The 21,798-nt window shown below is 35.0% G+C and overlaps 1 protein-coding gene across 8 annotated transcripts in view; it reads right to left on the reverse strand.

Annotated features, from left to right (window-relative positions):
* The window catches only part of PDE10A (phosphodiesterase 10A), a 763,936-nt gene that overhangs the window by 102,178 nt on the left and 639,960 nt on the right, over positions 1 to 21,798 (reverse strand). For all 8 annotated transcript variants that reach the window (XM_004465920.5, XM_058289686.2, XM_071212528.1 and 5 more), the window contains 7 exons: positions 19,183 to 19,323; positions 17,232 to 17,387; positions 15,733 to 15,783; positions 14,513 to 14,571; positions 12,604 to 12,655; positions 3,776 to 3,918; positions 1,195 to 1,287 (listed from right to left, as the gene is read on the reverse strand). In XM_004465920.5, the coding sequence (XP_004465977.2) occupies positions 1,195 to 1,287; positions 3,776 to 3,918; positions 12,604 to 12,655; positions 14,513 to 14,571; positions 15,733 to 15,783; positions 17,232 to 17,387; positions 19,183 to 19,323 (695 nt within the window). The remainder of the gene's footprint in view (positions 1 to 1,194; positions 1,288 to 3,775; positions 3,919 to 12,603; positions 12,656 to 14,512; positions 14,572 to 15,732; positions 15,784 to 17,231; positions 17,388 to 19,182; positions 19,324 to 21,798) is intronic.

Below are 21,798 nucleotides of genomic sequence, written 5' to 3' on the forward strand. Positions count from 1 at the left end.
CAAATCCTGCTAATACCTGCCAATGTTAGACATTGTACATTTTAGCCATTCGAGTTGGTATGTAGTGCAATCTCATGTGGATTTAATTTATATTTCCATCTTTCCATATGTTTATTGGCCACTCATATATATTATTTGTTAAATATTTGTTAAATCTTTTGCTCTTTTTCTTTTTTTAATTGGGATGTCATTATTAAGTTGGAAGAATTGTTTATCCTGGAGAAATGCTTTTAAGTATATATAAATATTCTTAACATTTAAGCACTGAAATAACTTTCCGTATACTCTTAATTTATTGATAAAACATATTATTGACTATGGCTGTGTTTATATATGACTTGTACATATTTGATATTAATCATCAACTATATGAAGAAACTTCCTATGGCTTGTGTTATTCATTAATATATTAAAGTAAACCAAATATTTGAATTAATTAAACAATGCTGTCAAAATAGCTGAAATAGTATTCCTGAAAAGCCATAGTGTCAATCTTAACACTTTTTGGTTTCCAGTTATTTCCCTAAAGAAAATCAAAATAAAGTAAAAACCTTTATAAGCTATTTTAATAATATCCAATTACAGCTGTCACTTATGAGTACCTACTTTGCAAGGTAAAGCTAGCAGATATTTTATAATTTTCTGTAATCATTTTTATAACTCTACAAAATAGGTATCATGCTCATTTTAAAGGTGAGGGGAAGATAAGACATTAAGAAACTGACCGAACAACATGGTAGCGCTAATAAATGGCAGAATCAGGATTCAAAAATAGACTTGTCATACCCAAATTTATGTAATTTTACCTATCCATGTATACCCTTTCAGTAAATTATTTGATAGAGGATTATGCTTATGCTGAATCAATTAAGCTTGAATGAAAAAAAAATACACACACCACAGCACTATGAAACTCTTGCCTTTTAATTGTTTTTAAAACATCTTAAACTCCCATAGCAGGATATCATTATATAGCAATGACTAAAAATCCACTATTTCATGAATATATGAATATACTGAATGGTGACAGTGACGTTGTTCAAAGAAGGTATAAAAAGGACCTAAGGAGATAAGAATGAATGAAGTTAGGAGGGTAAAGAACTGGGGATGCATGAAAGAGGTGCCAGTGAGTGGGACAAGGACAGACAAGGTTTTGAAAGGAAAGACTAACAGATGATGTGAAGTGCTTCTCACCTGTTAAAGCGTGGGTCTGCATAGGCATCTGGGATGTTAAGGACTTCCCCAGTTCTTGCTACTTGACCAGCTATTCCTTTCTCAATTGAAAATCTGCATATATATACATAAAAGAGAGGAACATGCTAATTAAAATATGTAAAATAATTCTGAAACATTTCATCACAACCAAATATGGAATAAAAAGCATTGTTTTAAATGGCTTGTATTTATTTTACATTTACATATTCTAAACGATCTTATTATAAAATATGTAAAGGTAAAGCAGAAAAACATTACATAGCTATCACTTTAGAAGCTTATTTTAAGATATATTAACAACATACTTTATATATGCAGTATATACATAATTTACTTTATTTATATTTACTATACTGGATCATATACTGAGATTTAGAAATTAACTACTTTTGTTCTCCTGCAGAGGAAAGCTAATAATAAAAATCCCTGATATTTGCAAAGTATGTTACCATTTACAAGATGATTCAACATAAACTTTCTTACTTAATTCTCACTAAGAAGTGAACTGAGGCCTGTTTAGATTAAGTAACTTGCCAACATTCTTACATCATATTAGTGGAACAAACAACGAAAGCTAGAACTCATGTCTATACCAATGTACTTTCCACCATACATACAACTAAACCCACAGGTTAAGTCTGAACCTTGAGATACTATTCAGTATTGAATTTTTAATGCGTTTGCAATGCAAGTATTATATATAAATAGAAAATGTACAACTTCTGGTATTGTTTGTTAACTTTAACAGTAATCAAAATGCAAGCATTATCTGGTTATAGTTAATTAACTGTTTTGGTACTTAACTGTCATTAGTTTTGTTATAAATATATTCTCATATTACAATATTACCACTCATGCACTCATTTAGAAATTTAGCTAATTAAGGAAGATGTCTACAAGTCACAGTATCTATAAATCTCTTAGTTCAAAAATAACTTTTATAATATTACATTTTCAACATTATGAGAAATAATTATCAGTGAAATAAAGTTAAAAAGAGAATTAAGAAAAAAAGAGAATTAACTATGTCTTAAAACACCAAAAAGTAAACCCAACATTGAATGAAACTCATCTTTATTCTCATTGTTTTTCAGGTGCTTTTGAACAACATGAACACAATGAATAGGATTGTCGTGAGTAAAGAGTATTTGATTCCATTTCATGATTTATACTTAATTTTTTGCATCTGAGAGGGGTCTGCATGGTAACATATATTCAAACTATGTGTTTTGCTATCTGTGGTCAGCTGAAGCCCATAATTAAGAGGACTGCCTTTATGTAAATGTTGGCATCAATGAGTAAACTGAGTGTTACAGTGAACCACATTCTCTTGTTTTCTTCAAGCTTGTCAACAGAGGCTTTCAGCTATTACCTTCAAAATTACAGCAAGACTAGGAGAGTAAGGGGATGCGCAAATCTTTAACCTGAAAAATGACTTTAAGTATGCAACTATGTTCAGATTGATTTACTCAGATTGGAAAACCAGACCAACCAAAAAAATAAACCTCTCCATGAAACCCCCGAAAAGAAAAAAGCCATGCCCTCTACAGTGCCTAAAAGGTCATCATTAAGTTAATATAAAATCCAGAATATCTTATCCTAATAGTCTAAACTTGAAAATGCCAAGTGGCAGGCAATCCTGGGGCCCAGTGCTGGGGACACACTTTCTGCTTCCTTGATATCTGGTTAGTTTTTCTTTATATGCTTTAGGGACAGACTGCCTAAACGAATAGCAACTCTTAATTAATAAGGAACAGCATTTTACTAGAATGTTTTAATTACCAAGGCACTTTAGGGCATTATGAGGAGAAGTGCTTAGAAAAAACACATGAAGCAAAAGGACTGTAAATGCCAAAAAAAAAAATTCAATTTCTGAACATTAAGCTTGATTCTTAAACATTTTTATGACAGTACCCATTGTAGGTTTTCAGATCATGGTATAATTGAGCCACCATGCCTCCACCAACAAAACAAACTCTATTCCATTCATTTAAATGACAACAGCTACCATTGAACAAATAAAAAAGGCTCTATATTGAAGATCCAACAAAAGTGCACTATGAGATTAATTAAACCAATTGATCAGTTAGAGTATAATGTGTTTAAATCATCCAATATATACCAGATCAATTTCCATCATCATCTGGTCTTTGAAATAGCCACAGTGGTTGGGAAGGAAGGGACAGTGGCCAAACTGGTTAAGTAGGCTCTTGAAAACTATTCCCATGCACCTAGACATGGGATAACCTGCAGACTCCAGGTGGAGTGTACCTTTACCTACCTGATGGCACTAGTAAGTTTTTCCAACATGATTTCCAAAAGGACCGCCTCCGGAAGACGGCATTTCCAGGAGTGACGTTAAAGCTTCATTGGCGTGGTTTCGCTGGCACTGCAATGTCATTCCCAGAAGTACTACCTTCAGGAGGCGGGTCCTGGTGGGAATGATATCACAGTATGACAAGAATTGTCAGCATACCTGTGAATAGGCACAGAAAAGTGGGTAACAGAATACCTGCACTGCTGCAAACAGAGCATAGTGACATTCTCTTTCTATCCGTACCTTATTTCTTTGGTCTTCTTGAAGACAGGCTTCCCTTCCTTTTCCTCTCCAATATCAAAAAGGTCGGAATATAGCTCCTTGTTCTTATGGTCCACCTGGAAAAGTGCACAGCGGTCGGCATTCACCAGGTTTTTTGCATATATCTAAAGGCAAACAATAAAACAGAGTTAAATTCACAGAGTTAAATTTACAGATGAACTTAATCATGAGAAACATGTTAATTTCAGTGACTCCCTACTCTAACTGGATGGAAGATAGTATCATAAATAAGTAAATATATAGGTAAAGACAAATATAAAATATATTATACATAAATATTTATAAACAGTATTTGTAATAATTTTTATTCATAAATATAAATATATTTAAATCTATAAAATCAATACACATTTAAGTATTTTAAATAAATTCATTCATAAATATATAAATTATATAGTTTCATGAAAAATGGTTGAGTTTTAGAACTTGGAAAGTTATGACTTGGCTGTCTGAAAAAAATTTCCCATGATACTAATAAAGTGTTAGGAACACAATTGTCCACAAAGGTAAGAAAATAGTAATTAGAATTAAGTAAATAGATTTAAATTAATTAAATGGCAAGTTAAATATTTAGATAAAAGATATTTACTTTCAGAAATAAGATCAGGAAGCGAATTTAGCTCAATGGATAGAGCATTTGCTTATGACATGGGAGGTCCAGGGTTCAAACCCAGGGCCTCCTGACCCATGTGGTGAGCTGGCCCATGCGCAGTGCTGATGCGCACAAGGAGTGCTGTGCCACACAGGGGTGCCCCCTGCATAGGGAAGCCCCACGTGCAAGGAGTGCGCCCCGTAAGGAGAGCTGCGAAAAAAGCACAGTCTGCCCAGGAGAGGCGCCACACGTATGGAGAGCTGACGCAGCAAGATGACACAACAAAAAGAGAGACAGATTCCTGGTGCTGCTAACAAGAATACAAGTGGACACAGAAGAACACACAGTGAATGGACACAGAGAGCAGACAATTGGAGGGGAAGGGGAGAGAAATTTAAAAACAAATAAATCTTTTAGAGAAATAAGATCAGAGAAAATGGAGTCACATAAGCAAGATTATGGATATATCCCAAGTATAGATGAGATCATTTTGTGCTATCAAAAACTTATTAGAAATTTAGTATGTGGAGGTCTAATATGTAACTGAATTGACTCACTGCTTTGCTATCCAGGGGTCCTGAACTGATGACATAATTAGCTGAGTGATACCATTTTATTATTCTGTGTCCAGGTCATATCCAGTTAACCTTAGTTTCCTCTGCAGATGACACAGGATCACTCCAGCCTCAGCCAGGAGGCTCCACTCTAAATTCAACTGGATTGATTTTTATCTTTCAGGTCAAACCTCATGCTAGAATGCTTTTTACGCTTTTTGGAGAGTTCTGGCTCCGCCTGGAATGCCGTTTTTGTCTAGCAATCTACTTATCAACCTTCAAGAGCCATCCAAAACACCATTTCAACGAAGTCTCTAGGACTCCCCCTGCCAGTTATGTGCTTTGCCTTCTGTGCCCACACAGCACTGAAATCGGGCTCTCCACCAATATTAAAGAATTAAGTGATATATTCTGTATCTTTTTACTCATTCTTCTTATCCCAGATGTATGATTCTTACCCTAGGAACTCCATCAAATTGTCTTTTTTTTTTTTTTAAGATTTTTTATTTTATTTTAAAAAATTTTCCTCCTCTCCCCGTTCCGCCCCCCCCCCCCCCCCATTTTCTGCTGTGTCCACTCACTGTGTGTTCTGTGTCTGCTTGCATTCTTGTCAGTGGCACTGGAGATCTGTGTCTCTTTTTGTTGCATCATCTTGCTGCATCAGCTTTCCATGTGTGCAGTGCCATTCCTGGGCAGGCTGTGCTTTTTTTTTTTTTCATGTAAGGCGGCTCTCTTTGCAGGAGCACACTCTTTGCTTGTGGGGCTCCGCTACGTGGGGGACACCCTTGCGTGGCATGGGGCTCCTTGCATGCATCAGCACTGCATGTGGGCCAGTTCACCACAGTCAGGAGGCCCTGGGTTTGAACCCTGAAACTGCCATGTGGTAGGCGGACGCACTATCAGTTGAACCAAATCCGCTTCCCACATTCTTTTTTTTTTATTTTAATTTTTTTATTTTATTTATTCATTTTTTAAAAAATATTACATTCAAAAAATATGAGGTCCCCATTCACCCCCGCTGCCCCCACCCCACCACTCCCCCGACAGCAACACTCTCCCCCATCATCATGACACATCCATTGCATTTGGTGAGTACATCTCTGGGCATCGCTGCACCTCATGGTCAATGGTCCACATCATAGCCCACACTCTCCCACGTTCCATCCACCCACATTCTTTTATAATCCTAGTGCTTCCCAAAGGAAAATGCTTAATAAAGGTTTGTCAGATGATTGAACAAACTGAGAAATTTTAGAGTCCCAGAACATATTTAAGGGTTACTATTTCTACTACTATTACAAAACAAGAGATGCCTAAGTAGCCTTGTAATTCCAGGTCAGTGATACTCAACGGGTTTTCCTGTGGAATGCTAGGATTCTATAAATAAAATGGAAATTATTTCATGACAAAAATGAGATTATCAATGGTATTTTATTAATTCAAAGAAAAATATTGCAAGCATCTCTGCCAAAGATTATTCTCAAGTCATTGCTATGAGCAGATGACATGAATAAATAAATGACTGATATGCATCTGCAATTTTTGTACCAGATGCTTGAAAACAGAAATACTTCCCTATTTGGTAGTATTTGGTAGTATTTGGTAAAGAACTACTGGTCTATCCAAGGGCCCTTCCACCACCTTGCCCCCCTCTATGACCTATAGGCCTTCCCCTAATCAGAACCCACACTAAGGCCAACATCCATTTTCACTGGTTTGTGTCTCTGACTATTTGTTAAAAATATGAAATACAACCTCACGGAAGTAAAACAGTTTTCATAGTTGCATTTTATTTGTTGCATCGTGTAGTAATAATTTGTGACAATTAAGTATTTACTGTAGGCCATTTTTTCTGTGCTTTATATGCATTAATTCTCTTAATCCTCACATTCACATGGGGACAATTTTTTTACCCATTTTACCTATGAGGAAAATTGAGGCCCCGAGAGGGAACGAGTGCACTGTCACACAGCTAATAAATGGTGAATCTAATATTTGAACTCACACAAGCTTCTTCCATGGACCACACTCATATAACAAGTATACTTTTCAGAAAGGAAAAGTGTGTGCTTATTCATTTCTTTCAACACACACTTTTTGAATGACTTGGGTATCCCATTGTCCCCAGGGGGGTGGGCTGGCATTATGTCAAAAATACTGTGTGTTCCTATATTGAGAATTCTGGCAACTTCAATCATCCACATCACAGCCATGAAATCATTCCTCAGAGAAAAATAACTAATTCTCAGTTTTAAAAGAGCCATAAAAAAATCTATGCAAGAAGAACTTATGGGCAGGGAAAAAACATGTCATCCATGTAAAACTACCTTAATATAAAGAAATCAGGGTGGGTTATGTACCCTTCTCCTTCATACTACGCTTGTGCTTATTGCTACTATAAAACCGTAGTGATGTGCTCAAGTTCTGGCTGTGTCTACCACGCTGGACACTGAGCGTACTAAACGTTATGTGTATTGGAGTTTCTAGTTCACTTGTCTCCTCCACTTATCTGTGAGAGTTTAAGGACAGCAGACATCGTTTCTTATTTCCCATTGTATCGGAAATGCCTAGAATATAGGCCTAAAATAAAGGTGTGCAAACCATGGCCTCTGAGGGAAATCTAGCCCACTGGTTGTTTTTTAAATAAAGTCTTATTGGAGATACAACCAGCCATTTGCCCATGTACTGTTGATGGCTGCATTCCTGCTGCAATGGCAGAAATGAGTCATTGCAATAGAGACCCATGGTCCACAAAGTATAAACAATTTACTATCTGGCCCTTTACAGTAAAATTTGGCAACCTCTGACATAGAACATAGTAAGACCTTTATATTCTAAAAAGTTTCAAAAAATATTTGAGTAAAGGTGAATGGTATGAAGGTAGGGAGAAGGTGATGGGTCTTGGTTGTTGGCAAGTACAGAATAATCACCCATCTATCTATTTTGAAAACTCATGAAACAGAGAATTATAAAATAATAATGGGGAAGCGGACTTGGCCCAGTGGTTAGGGCGTCCGTCTACCACGTGGGAGGTCTGCAGTTCAAACCCAGGGTCTCCTTGACCTGCGCGGAGCTGGCCCATGCATAGTGCTGATGTGTGCAAGGAGTGCCCTGATATGCAGGGGTGCCCCCCGCGTACGGGAGCCCCACGCGCAAGGAGTGCGCCATGTAAGGAGAGCCGCCCAGCACGAAAGAAAGTGCAGCCTGCCCAGGAGTGGTGCCACACACACAGAGAGCTGATGCAGCAAGATGATGCAACAAAAAGAAACACAGTTTCCCAGTGCCACTGATAAGGATAGAAGCATTCACAGAAGAACACACAGTGAATGGACACAGAGAGCAGACTCTGGGGGAGGGGGAAAGGGGAGAGAAAAAATTAAAAAAATAAAAATCTTTAATAAAAAAATAAATAAAATAATAATGATCCCACATTATTAAATATTAAATTACATTTGGTAAAATTTTTATCCCTAGTATTTGACAAATATTTTGGCACAAATTTATGTAATACTTTTAAAAATTTGGATGAAATGGACAATTTTTCCAGACAAATTAAATGAGCTTAGCAGGAATTGAAAAATCTGAATAAAACCAGAATCATAAAGAAAATTGAAAAAATTGTCAAAGAATTATCTTCATAAAGGCACTAGACCCAAATTATTCCAAATATGAATTCATTCATATTCTTCAACAAATAAATTCCTAAATCATTTAAACTGTTCCAAATTCAGAAAAGAACAAAACTTCTCCAGTTACATTTCAAATCCAAGCTATGTCACTGACACTGAAATTTGGCAACAATACTAAAAATTAAAAAAAAAAAAATACTTAAGACTAATTTAGCTTTGGAAAAGGAAAAAAAAATTTCTAAATAAAGATATAGTAAGTCAAATTTGGCAATAAATTAACAAATATTACAACCTGAAGACTTACACTTAATTCAGAATTGTTCAGTGTCATACAGTCTATTATTTTATAATTCACAGTAGCAATAAGGCAAAAGAAAAAAAAATCATAAGACTATCTTCATGGTTGTCAAAAAACCATAGGGATGTCACTCAGTGAGAAGCAAGCCAGTGTTGCTACCTCCAGCACTGAAGCCAGGACTCAGAGATTCTGTCTGGGGGGAGAAACATGATACAGAACAGAGAGTTCTATATCAAGGCAAAGGGCATTTTCAATCAGTGGAGGTTATGATGAAAGGAACTGGGAGGCAATTGATAGATTCACTGGAGACACAGGCTAGCCTAGGACAGCTCATTAGCTGGGGAGAAATGGGAAGAGAGACATCTGAGATGAGCTTTCCTGGAGTCAGAACAAATAGCAAACTCTAACCTCAGGAGCTATGCCTTCAAAGGACCCCAAATTTGATTGGATCAATGTATGAACAATTTCTGTTCTGGGGCAATGGTAAAAAAACTAGAGTAATGAGACTGTAATTAATTAAGCTTAATAGTGAGACATGGTCAGTGAATGACACAAAAAGGGCCCCAACAAAATTACTGTCAACCCCAGGTGACTGTGGGCAAACCAAAGACTGTGTGCCCTGAGGAACAACTTCAGAGCCTTCCAACTGGGGAGGTGGGAGTGGCAGAGAGACTGAAATGAAGCAGTACAGCAGTGCAGTGGCTAAGTAAATAACCATCTCTGGGGAGGGGGAGAGGGTAGAACACACTCTATTTTTCATATATACATAGAAAACTCTATGTATTTTAGAATGTATAATCTAAAATATCCAGGTATCAGCAAATTATGGGACATGCAAAGAAACATGGAAGTATGAACCCCACAGTGGAAAATTTTAAAAAGGCTGGCAAGAGAAACTGCTTATGAGAGTAACCAGGAGTAGGATTTAATAGAAAAAGACTTAAAAGTAGCCAATAAAAATATGTTCAAAGAACTAAAAGAACTCATAATTAAAGAAGGAAAGTTTGGTGACAGAGTCTCATCATATAGGGAATATCAAAAAAGAGACAAAGTTTAGGAAAGAACCAAATGGAAAATCTAGAGTGGAAAACTACAATAATTGAAATGAAAAAACTCATTAGAGGAGTCCATGGTAGATTTGCAATGGCAAAAGAAAGATACAGAGAACTTGAAGATAGATTGATAGACATTATACAATCCAAACAAATTGGAAAAAAAGAATGAAAACTAAACAGACTCCCAGAGCACTATATGGCACCTTTAAGTGCAACATACAGACAAAGGAAGTACTAGAAGGAGAGTAAAGAGAAAAAGAAGAAAATATATTTAAAGAAACAATGGCTGAAAACTTCCCAAATTTATTGAAAAACATTAACATACATATCCAGGAAGTTCAATGAACTCCAAGTTGGCCATATTCAAAGATATACACAGATAAACATATCACAGTAAAACTGCCAGAAGACAAAGACAAGGAGAAAATCTTGAAAACAGCAAAAATTAAATTGCTCATCACTTACAAGGCAACATCCTAATAAGATTAACTGCTGATTTCTAAACAGAAATGATGGAGATAGACGGCAATGGGATAACATATTCAAAGTGGTCGAAGAAAAAAAATTGTCAACCAAGAATACTGTATACAGCAAAGCTATTTTTCAAAAATGAAAGGCAAAATAAAGACAGTCCCAGGTAAATAAAACCAATTGAATCTGTTATACTAGACCTGCATTACAATAAATATTATAGGGAGTTCTTCAGGCTGAAATTAAGTGACCCCAGATAGTAATTTTACTCTACAGGACAAAAAACAAAGTGGTAAAGTTAAATGTTTAATTATAAAAGACAGTATAAATGCATAATTCAGCTTCTGATAAATTATTTGAAAAACAATCTAATAAAACAATATGTATTTAAATGTATTGTTGGGCTTATAACATTTAGAAATGCAATTTATTACCCAATAAAATTTTTTTTTAAATGTGGGTAGGAGGAAAAGCTGTTTTGGGTCAAGGAAATGACCTTGGATGGTAACTCCAATCCTTGGGAACAAATGAAGAATATCATAAATAATAAATAATATGGTTAATATAACAAAACCTATAAATATATATTGTTCCTTCTTATATCAGCTTTTTTAACAGTCACAAGATTATATAAAGTAATAATTGCAGCAATGTATATGGAGTTTATAACATCTATAGATGTATGTAACAGTGCGAAGTCCTTTCATGAATCCCAGAAAGAGAAAAGTTATGTATTTGAACTAATATATTCCTGTAGGTTTAAGACTCTTTTGATGGGACTACAGCAGTAAGGCATGAGCCAGCCTGGGTCTCCGCCCTCTTGCTGGGAGTGTGCTATAGAAGGAGATGCAGAGAGAGACAGACAAAGGAAAAGGGAGCCCCACCATATGAAAGAGAGTACCCCAGTTTTGCCTACAGATGCAGAAAGGCAGAGAAACCCCTAGACGCTGAGAAAGGAGGCCGGAAGCCCTATGCCTGGTTGCCCAAGCTGAGCTCTGGGAGACAGTAGATCCTGGAGGGGAAGGCAGAGACATCGGCAGAGACTGGCAGCCATCTCGCTCCCAATCCTGAACGTGCCAGGATCAACAGGAGCTGATTTTGTTGGGAAACCATTTGTGATGGTGCCTTGATCTGGCCATTTCATGGCCTGAGAACTGTAGCTTTTTACTTAAAATAAAATTCCCATTATAAAACTAACCCATTTCTGCTACTTTGAATCAGCAGCCCTTTGGCAAACTAAGACAGTGTATTACTAATAATACTAATGGTACAAAAAGTATGAAAGGAAATAGAGCTTTTTGGGAGTGAGAATTTTATATCACTGGAATTAAGTTAGTATATATGAAGCTGAGTCTGAGAAGTTAAAATTTGGATGATAAGCCCCTAAAGCAACAACTAAGAAAATAAGTCCAACAATTACAGTGAAATAATCACTTGAAGAAATTAAAATATTCTCTAAATGCAAAAGAAAATAGTAAAGGAAGAACAAGAGGAAAAAGAGGAGTGATACTGGGGCATTTTCAGGACTTGGAGTTGTCCTCAATAATACTGCAGGACATTATATATCCTGCCATAACCCACTGAATGGACTGGGAGAGAGTGTAAACTACAACATAAACTATAATCCAATGCTCCAAAATGTACTCATCAAATGCAAAGCTTCAAAATGTACTCATCAAATGTAATGAATGTACCACACTAATGAAAGAAGTTGTCAAAGTGGGAGGAGTGGGGGATGTGAGGAGTGAGGTATAGGGGAACCTCTTATATTTTATAATGTAAAATTTTGTGTGATCTATTATCTTAAAAAAAACAGATAATAAAAAAATGGAAAAAAGAAAAAAACTAAGTAGAATGAACTTTACAATCAGGTGGAAATCCACAATATAGCCTATATGCAAAAGGTATTTTGGAGAATATAAAAAGAAATTGAATGTGTTTTCAAAGTATCAGTCTCCTTCATGCAATAAAGAAAAAGACTGAGATTTTTCTTTCACATATTCAAAGACACCCCCCCAAATTATCAGAAGTAAAAAATGAAGCAAGATGATACCCCCAGATCACTAAGTAACACCTTTTCATAATGTGTAAAAGAACTCATTGGTGTAATAGGTTAAAATGTTACACCGCATACTGGGAGCATGGATCTAATGTTAAAGTAATTTGTAAAACAAAAGGCAGCCAACCTACCATTATGTGTTCAAGTAGAGAATCTATTGCGACTATGTTATCAAAATATGTTCTGAAAAAAAGGAAATGAAACTTGTAAGTAATATTATTTAGATCACAGCAACAACTAGACTTTGAATACACATGGTAGATTTGCTTACATTTAAATTACAAACTTAAAGATATTTGTGACTTGATTTTTCATCTCTGGTGAAAACAATCACTAATATTATTTTAAAGCAATAAAAGAAACTTTTTCAATGATCTTATTGTAAGAACTCAAATTCCAGAGGATTCATTAAGTAATTATTATATTGGTTAGCACCAACATAGCCATTTTGTAGCATTTATCTAAAACTATACAGAAACAAAATTGGGTTGACCATATTTAAAATTTTCATTAATAACCATGATCTGTAATAAAAATAATTAAATTCACTAATCCTCAATACCTTGGTTAAAATATAAATTATCACTAGAAATTTGGAGAAATTTAAAATGTAGTCTAACTGAATTGAGAAGAAATATCAGAAAAGTTACCTAATGACTTTACACAAGTAAAAAATATATTCATTTTTAGAAATGGCAAGAAGTGTATTAGAGAAGTATGGTATATATGTGTATATATAATGTAAATCTGATTTTGAACAGATAAATCAACAGACATGTTGATTGTAATGGAAAACATAAAGTAGTAGGATGCTATTGGTTAGGTACTGCTTTTGGTTTAGATTCATGTAAACTGAGCAATATATTCACAAATAACAAACAATGAATTTTATTTAAAAGATGGACCACTAAGCTTGAAGACACTGAACCTTGGAACACACTTAATTACACTGCACATTGAGGAATACATTTCAAGGAAGACGGTGAAGTAAATGGATTTTCCACTGGGAGAAAATCATGAGGGAATAAGTAAAGTATCATAGGAGGGATTTAATTAGCCTTTGAAAGACTTGCAAAATATTCAAATACATTAGCAGGAGAAGATTCACAATGTGCCTTTCAATACATTTTCAATTAATACTGTCATGTGTCCCTGAGACATTTAATTCTGTTGGAGAGGAGTTAGTTGGCTTACATAATCAGTCCCATACTTTTCTGACTTTATATTTCAAAAGATAAGTTCAACATGAACAAGTAACTTCCAACTAATGAGTCATGGGAATTACAATATCTCTTGATGAATAGATTAAGGGCTGCCATAGTGATGTGAGAGAGAACACACGTCACAACTGCTGTTGGAGGCCATGGACAAACGTACATTATTCCCTCAGTAAACGTGGAGGAGGACATGAACCTGAAGTCACCACACCCTGGGGCATTTTTCTATTTGAACAGTTAAGTAGATGGTTCAGATACATAGAAGATCTCTCTAGTAGCAAGGAAAACCAATATGTGCCTGGTCTGCAACAAATATCTAATTGCTTCCACAGTCAGCTCTAGGGAGTTTTTCCAGGTCAAACATTAGGGAAGTGGAGCATTTTCCAAAAAGGGAGCATTGAGTCACGGTCTTTGGGAAAAGTAAAATAATAATAATAATAATACATTCTAATTTACTGACATTTGTAGAAAATACCACAAAGAACTTTTTTTGGAAAATAATAAACTAGAAAATGTTCTCTTCCCTCTACTGTTGTCAGTTTTCTCCTGCAAAAATAAATATTTTGTGTCTTTAGTATGTTTTGAGTGAGTCTATTTAGAAAATTACATATCAAATTGCAAATGAATATCAACACATATGTGTACAACTGTGAATGTAACTCCACAGTCCAAAATATTATCAACCATTTTTACCAGACTACTTGTAAAGACTGAGCTTCGGTTTTTGGCTGCAGTAGATGTTAGTCTACCAGTGTCACGGCCTGCACTTAATTTAAACCAGTGGTCAATAAGAGCTACTACATCCCCCGGAATGAATGCTTACTTTGATACGTCGAGTAGAAAGTCATTCAATTCAGTCTGTTTGGCAAGACCTCTGCACACCTGGTATATAATATAATGGTTATTAAATATAAATGATTACTGCTTTTTGAAGAATAAAACTTTCAGGATACTATTTGCCATATTTCTTTTTAAAGGTCTAATGTAATCATTTGGTTTACAATGTGAGAATATCCCTAACAACAAATATTTATTGAATGCATAAATGTGCAAAGCACTGTTAACAGTACTTTATGTTTATTTTCTCTTTTAATCCCCCCAATACATTTTATAACTAATACAGAAGGAAGTTTAGAACTTCACTCTGGTCCCAGAGTTACTAAGTGGTGGAGCCAGCATTCAGATAAAGGGTAGTCTGCCTCCAGAGCCACACCTGAACACTACTTTAAACTTAACCTACACTTTCAAAATATTGTATTTGGGTACATAGTCCATTATTCTTGAGACTGTCAGATTCAGTGAAGGCCTTATCATCCTTTTTTTTTTTTAATAACCCTATTTTTCTTTCAATCATGCAGTTCCTCATCAACCCAAGTTAACTGACATGGAATAAAACAATAAAACCAAAAAAAGGAAAAAAAAAAGGCAGTGCTCTTTGGCTATCATGTTCGAGTCCTTCACTTTCCCTGAGGAAAACTGTAGGGTTGCCAAATCTCTTTGCTCCTACTAGGGGCCTTCTTGATCTCTTTGTCAATTGATACTAAAGACAACTAATGACAAAGGAAAACTCTAGGCAGTTAGTGATCTTTTAACATAGAATATGTATTTAAGAGAAAGTTATCTGAAAGCTAAGATTATTGTTTTCATATGTCATTTAGTGTAGAGTAAGCTTTAATTTAGGAACATGGATGTAAAAATATCAATGCATTTCCCAACAGGAGATTGCTCCTGACCTTTCACTGGAAAACAAATTAATATCACAAAAAGATTAATACACTGACCATTTATGCAATAAATTGTTTACAATTATATATAAATATATACAATAGCAAGACACTTAAGGCAGGGAGCAAGTAAATATAAGTAAAGAAAAATGTTTAAAATGAATAAATATTCCAAAATCAATTTTTAAAAAAGCATTAGGTCCTTTATTAACCTTCACTCCAACCACCACTGCTACATTTTTTTAATTAATTTTTTTTTTTATTTCTCTTTAAACAATTATTCTTAGTAAATTCATGTGAAAACATCACAGAGACTCACCTGCACTTGATGTATTGCTACTGAAGCCCAGGCAAGATTTGCTGTTGCAACCTAAAAAACAACCGGAAAGCAGTTTTTTATGAGTTGCATGTCAGTATACGAACAAAAGACTCTGGTATAAATGTAATATGAAGAATTTTCGAAGGTCATTAAGCTTTTGGTGATTCTACCAAGTTAAAGCACCAAATACTTACAAGGTTTCTCTTTCATATTGTTCATTTCTATATAGTTAGTTTTAATGCTCTCTGGTTCCTTTTAATTTTGGACAATAAGGATGAGAAGTTGGTTGTTGAGAGCAAGGAATCTAATGATTTTAAAGTAAAATGATTTCCCTTTCATTTGACACAACTATAATGTCCTCCCATCACTTTAAAATAATGAAAGATTTCCAACAAAAAAAAATCTTTTGTAAATATTAGCAGACGAGATAAACAATTAGTGCTCTTCTACTTCTTTCATCATTCGTTCATTTAACAAATATTTGCTTAGTGCCACCACCATGGACAAAAACAGAATAGTTTACAGTGTATGGCAAGGAGAAAGAAAGACAATAGAGTTATTAGTAAATACAAGGCATAGTATATTAGTGAAGGGTGCTAATGAGGAAAGTAAAGCAGAAGAGAAGGATACTATTCATTGGGTGGAAGCCACTCAAATGTACGTAAAGTACAGCACTCAGGAGGAGGCATCTGAAAAAATACCTGAAAGGGATGAAGGACCTAAATCAGGTGGCTATACACAGGAACGAGGGCAAATGCATTCCAAACAGGTGAACAAATGCAAAGGCCCTGGAGCCTAGCCTGCCAACTTTGCTCAAGGAGCCCATTGTGGCTGGAGCAAGTAAGGCAGAGCTAGAGTAACAGAGATGTGGTCATCTGGGCAAATGGACAGGGTGTTAGGCCACTGCAGTGACTTGGGCTTCTGCTGGGTATGACAGAGAGATACTATTTCGGGATTTGGTTTTAATGTTAATTGTTGGTACACTGATGAGGGGGAAAGTGAGCAAAAGCAGTATGTGGCTGTCAGCTTTTGTTTTACCTTAAAGGCTCGGAGAACTGCCAACCCAGCATTGCATCCTAACTCCCTATATAAGCCAACAATGATTTGGTGAATAGTGAATGGGATTCATTGTCTTCTAAATATATTTGACTCTGGAACACTTTTTCAGGCTTCTTTTCCAGGAAGAGGATATTTTTTCAGAAACCATAAGGACAACCAGAATGTGAAGACTTTCCAAAGTCATCCTACTACTTAATTTGGTTCACAATGTGGCATATTTCCATTTTTATTATTAAAATAGATTCTTACTGAGAAAAACAATTGCATTAATAATTTAACCAGAATTTCTATATCACTGCAAAACAAGTGTATTAGCATCAAAACACTGTTAAATGAATCGTGATTTTTAATATTCATTCATTCATTTAACAATATTAACAAGCACGTTTTATGAGCTAGGCAGTACTAAAAATTCTAACAAACAATTTTTAAGATGTCACCTCCTGATGGCTAAGACAGAAGGCTTCTTTGCCCCAGTGCCGATACAGCTCTAGAATACCAATCAAATCGCCAATTGCAGTGACAATTGGTAAACAAAGAACAGACTGGATACGAGTCCCTGACTCCAGTCCAGTGCCTCTTGGAAATCGTTCATCCTGAAAAACAGAAGAGAAAATTATATAAATTCAGTTTAAGAAACATAATTAATTGTGACTCTTATTACTATCAGACATTGCCTGATACTTGTAATCAATAAAAAGCAGTCCTTTTTCAAAGGAAAACCCCAGGATGATGTTCATCATAAGAGATGCCTATCTTTAGTATCATGAAATCTACTTTACCTTAACCATGTATTGCTTTAATATTGCTCTATCCTTGTAAGCAAAATTTTAATAAATGAATGCATGTTAATTTCATGAAATAATAAAAGTAATTATGATGGATGACATTTATTCATCACCTTTTATATTTCAAACAGTTCTAAAGGTTTTACAGGTAATTTGCAGGTGAAAATTATTCCAAACGTAAATACTGCATGAAGAAAATTGTATATAAAACTATTTTCTCTTCTATTTTCAGGGTTTAGAATAAACACAAATGTGTATGTTAATAATATTCATTCTAATTGAAACTCAAAGGCCTATATTACATATTAAGTATTCAAATTAACCAATAGTTATCAATTATTTATCATAAGAAATGAAACTGGTAATTTGACTTTCAGTTTCATAATTTTCTAGTTTAGCAAACTCAATCAAAGCAAATATACGAAAATAGAATGAATTAAGATTAAAAATCCCAATTCTATTTGTAAAATTTTTGCTGTCTCTAGGAAGCTCTTATACTAGACATAAATGAAAAATTTTCATGAATTAAGATTGATACAAATCTACATTTGCAATATACAGAACTTTTAAAGACTAACATACACAACAGGACATTTCCAAATGAATGGTTAATAGTATCTGCTGTTAACCATTGCTTTCTTGGATAAAGTTTCCTGATATCAGCAAGATCATACTATTGGTGGCAAAACCAAAACTATAATAGAACTCAGGTTTTATGATTCTAACTTAGCACTTTTTAGAGCAAATTCACAATACCTATATATTTGCTAGCATTCTTGTTACCTTTCAAGTCTGTGCTCTAAGAAGTGGAATTTCATCAAAATGTCCATCTATAATGTGGAAGAGTGCATTCCATGAAGGGCCCTGATTTTTCATATCACCCTACATCTACACTCTTCATTAGCACCCTCCAAAACTGACTCTGGCCTTGGCCAGGTGATGATTTTCTGGCCAATAAGAAGACAGCAAATGTGATGGAAGCAAAAGCTTGACAACTCACTTGCATGTTTCTACTTCTCTTGGACCCCTGCCACCATCATAAGAACTTACCAGATTGAGCTTACTGAAGGGGATGTCAGAGACATATAGAAAACTGAATCAGCCCAACTGAGACTGGTTCAAGACCAGCCAGCTCCCCATTGATGGCCAGTGGACCTCAGATCATGAACAAACCCAGCTGAATCTAGCCCAGATCAGAATGGCCCAGCCCATAGACTCATGAGAAATAACAAACAGTTGCTGTATTACACCACTAAAATTAGGGGTATTTTCTCATGCAGCAACAGCTAACTCATTCATATACATCCAAGCAGGATATGAAATATAAAAAAAGCAGCCACTTAGTTTACATGAATATAAATATACATTTTATGCTTAACCATGCAGATGTGTCAAAATAAGAACTACTCAAATCTAGTTCTTGAAGTACAACAGATTAATTTACATGTAAGTTCATTTGTTTAGCATCTTGCTTAATCCTTTAATTTTATAAATTTTATAAATTTTATAATAATTTTATAAATTGTAACAACAGAATGATGACACCATTCTTAATTAAGCCCTTCAGGATAAAAATGTCATAAAGAGTTGAAAAGCCACTTACTCCCAGGATGTCATCTACAAGCAGTGTTTTTCTGGACTTGGCTACATAAGCAGATATAGTGGTACCCTGGGAAATGGGACCAGCAGGGATGAGCCGTGGTTTTCCTTCCTTTACTCCAGGTGGTGTGAACACACAAAGGCTCTGAAGAGAAGAAGAAGATGTTTTATGGACTTTTATTGTATATTTTTACAGTACAAAATACACCTGCACATAACTTAGTAGAGGAACTCTGTGAGCCAAGCAAAAATGAAGAAAGGTGCTTGGCATTGATCAAACTGGACTATCTGAGGTGACATAACTCATATTCCCAAGAAACAAAATGCAGGTGACTGACAGGCTTTCAACAAATGTCCAGGCACAGAAACTCTTTAAATAGCCTGCTATCTTGACACATAGCAGATATTAAAATGAGAAAATTGAATTCTGTAATTGAGTTCAAGATACTATCATTAAGAAACAAACATTGGACCCAATCTCCCTACAGACTTGATAAATATATCTGAAGACAGGATCAGTAGCTATGAATCAAAATTATCTGGTTATAATTTTAATTTTCATTAAAAATCTTGCTTTTAGTAGAAAACTATTCTTCATTTTTAAGCCTCAGTCACTCACATTCCTTAAACTGACTTGTTCATAAATTTTCAGATTCAGAATATTCTAGATAAACATTTTGCTCCTTTTGTGACAAAAACTTTTAACAAACATTTCAAATGACTAAGTGGGAAGGTAAAGTTCTAAAACTATTTAAAAGTACTTAGTTATTCTGACTAAATCCAATCATGTGTGTGTGGAGGAGGTACCAGTGATTGAACTCAGGACCTCATGTATGTGAAGCAGGCATTCAACCACTGAGCTATACCCACTAACAATCATATATTTTTAAAATAATTTTCTACTAAATAAGAATTGTAATCAAGCAAAACTAACAAAGGATTGGGGGCAATGCTTTATCATAATCATTTTACGATTATCTACCCTATTTGAAAATTATTAAAGTTCAAGTAAATTCTCCCATGACTTCACCTAATTGTTTTATTAAATTGTATTGTTGTAATTTAAAGGCTAAAGACCCTTTAACTACTAGGGAATCCTTTGGAACTAAAACATACTTGATAGTACTAAGCCAGTTCTAAGGGTGAGACAGTAAGTTTGGATATATTTGTTAACTTACTAGATACTTGGTTTTCAAACTTTGCAAAATCAGAGAACCATTTTGTCAAAAAAAAAATCTTATAATCGTAAAATGGAAGAGCTATTTGGCTAAGTCAACTGGGAGGAGAGTGGAGGAAAGTAGAGCCTTGGCTTACCAACGCTGCTTGAATTAATTTACCATTGCAAAAGGCTAAACTGTAAATTCAAAATAGTTTTATTCACAAGTATATCGACATCAGTTAGGACTATGGGTCTTAAGTAGCATTTGCTAGTATGTATAATAATTGCAAAATACATACTTTAAGTGGGTCTTTTAAAAAGGATTAAGCTTAAAATGTTTAAATGCAGGGTATACATTTACAGAGCCAAAAATCAACTACATTCATGTAAGATGAGAAATGGCAGTTTTTAAAAGGCCAGAAATCAGCGTCAGTGTTTTTAGTTACTGTAATTCTATTGCACACTAATATACACTCGGCATAGATGAAGCGAGACTTTCACTAGATTTGTTATCTATCAGTGTCAGAACACAATTCAGTGTGTCACCCTTTCTTAAGGAAGATGATAGCAAACTGGAAAAGATGAAGAGTAGAAAAATGATTCAAGCATAGGAAAACAAGATGATAGCAAGACAAAAGTTCAAAAGATATGGTATATTTAGCCTGGAGGAAAAGAAAAATGGACAATGATTCTCAAACTAAGAGAAAGTTAATCATAGGAAGGATGCTGAGCAGCGGTTCCTTTACACGACCAAGGACAGAATTGCAGGAAATGAACTTCAGTTGAACCCAGTGGTTCAGATAACTCTTAAAGATGAACTTTTGTGACAATAAAAGGAAGTCAACTCTGGAAGGAGCTCCCAACAGTAGTTTTGGATTTGGGCGGTGGGGTGGGGCATGGGGTGAGGGAGTTGGAGGGTGGGAGTCGTAACGTTTGGCTCTGTTTGTTCAAAGATACACGACATCCATTTTCTCTGGTTAGCTGACATAGCCATAGGCCCTTAATGACTGGGTAATATATTCAGCTTATACTCAGCTTCAAAACTCAAGAATGATAGAAAACGTACACTTTCCTATATTCTTACATGGAAATTTATTTGATATTTCATATTATAAGGCATTTATTACCTCTATGTAGGACACAAAGAACAAATGATGTACAAGAAAGATAAAAACTGTACCCAGAGTATAGAGAATGCTATTCTATGTCTTTAAGCACACTGAAAATGAAAAATTTTAGAAATCTGTCAATTTCTTGATAGAATCTGAAAAACTCCTTGTGGATAAAGAAATATTCACCAAAAATTAACTAATTCTTGACAACAGGAACTTTACACTTGTTTTAAATAGCTCATGATTCTTGCTCACATTTATCAAATAAAAATGATTCCATGGGAGAGCCGAAGTTAGATGCTAACAAAACACTGAATAAGTCGTGATGGGAGGGCCAAAAGTTGAGGAA

Source organism: Dasypus novemcinctus, chromosome 28, assembly GCF_030445035.2.
Source record: "Dasypus novemcinctus isolate mDasNov1 chromosome 28, mDasNov1.1.hap2, whole genome shotgun sequence".
NCBI classification, from domain to species: domain Eukaryota; kingdom Metazoa; phylum Chordata; class Mammalia; order Cingulata; family Dasypodidae; genus Dasypus; species Dasypus novemcinctus.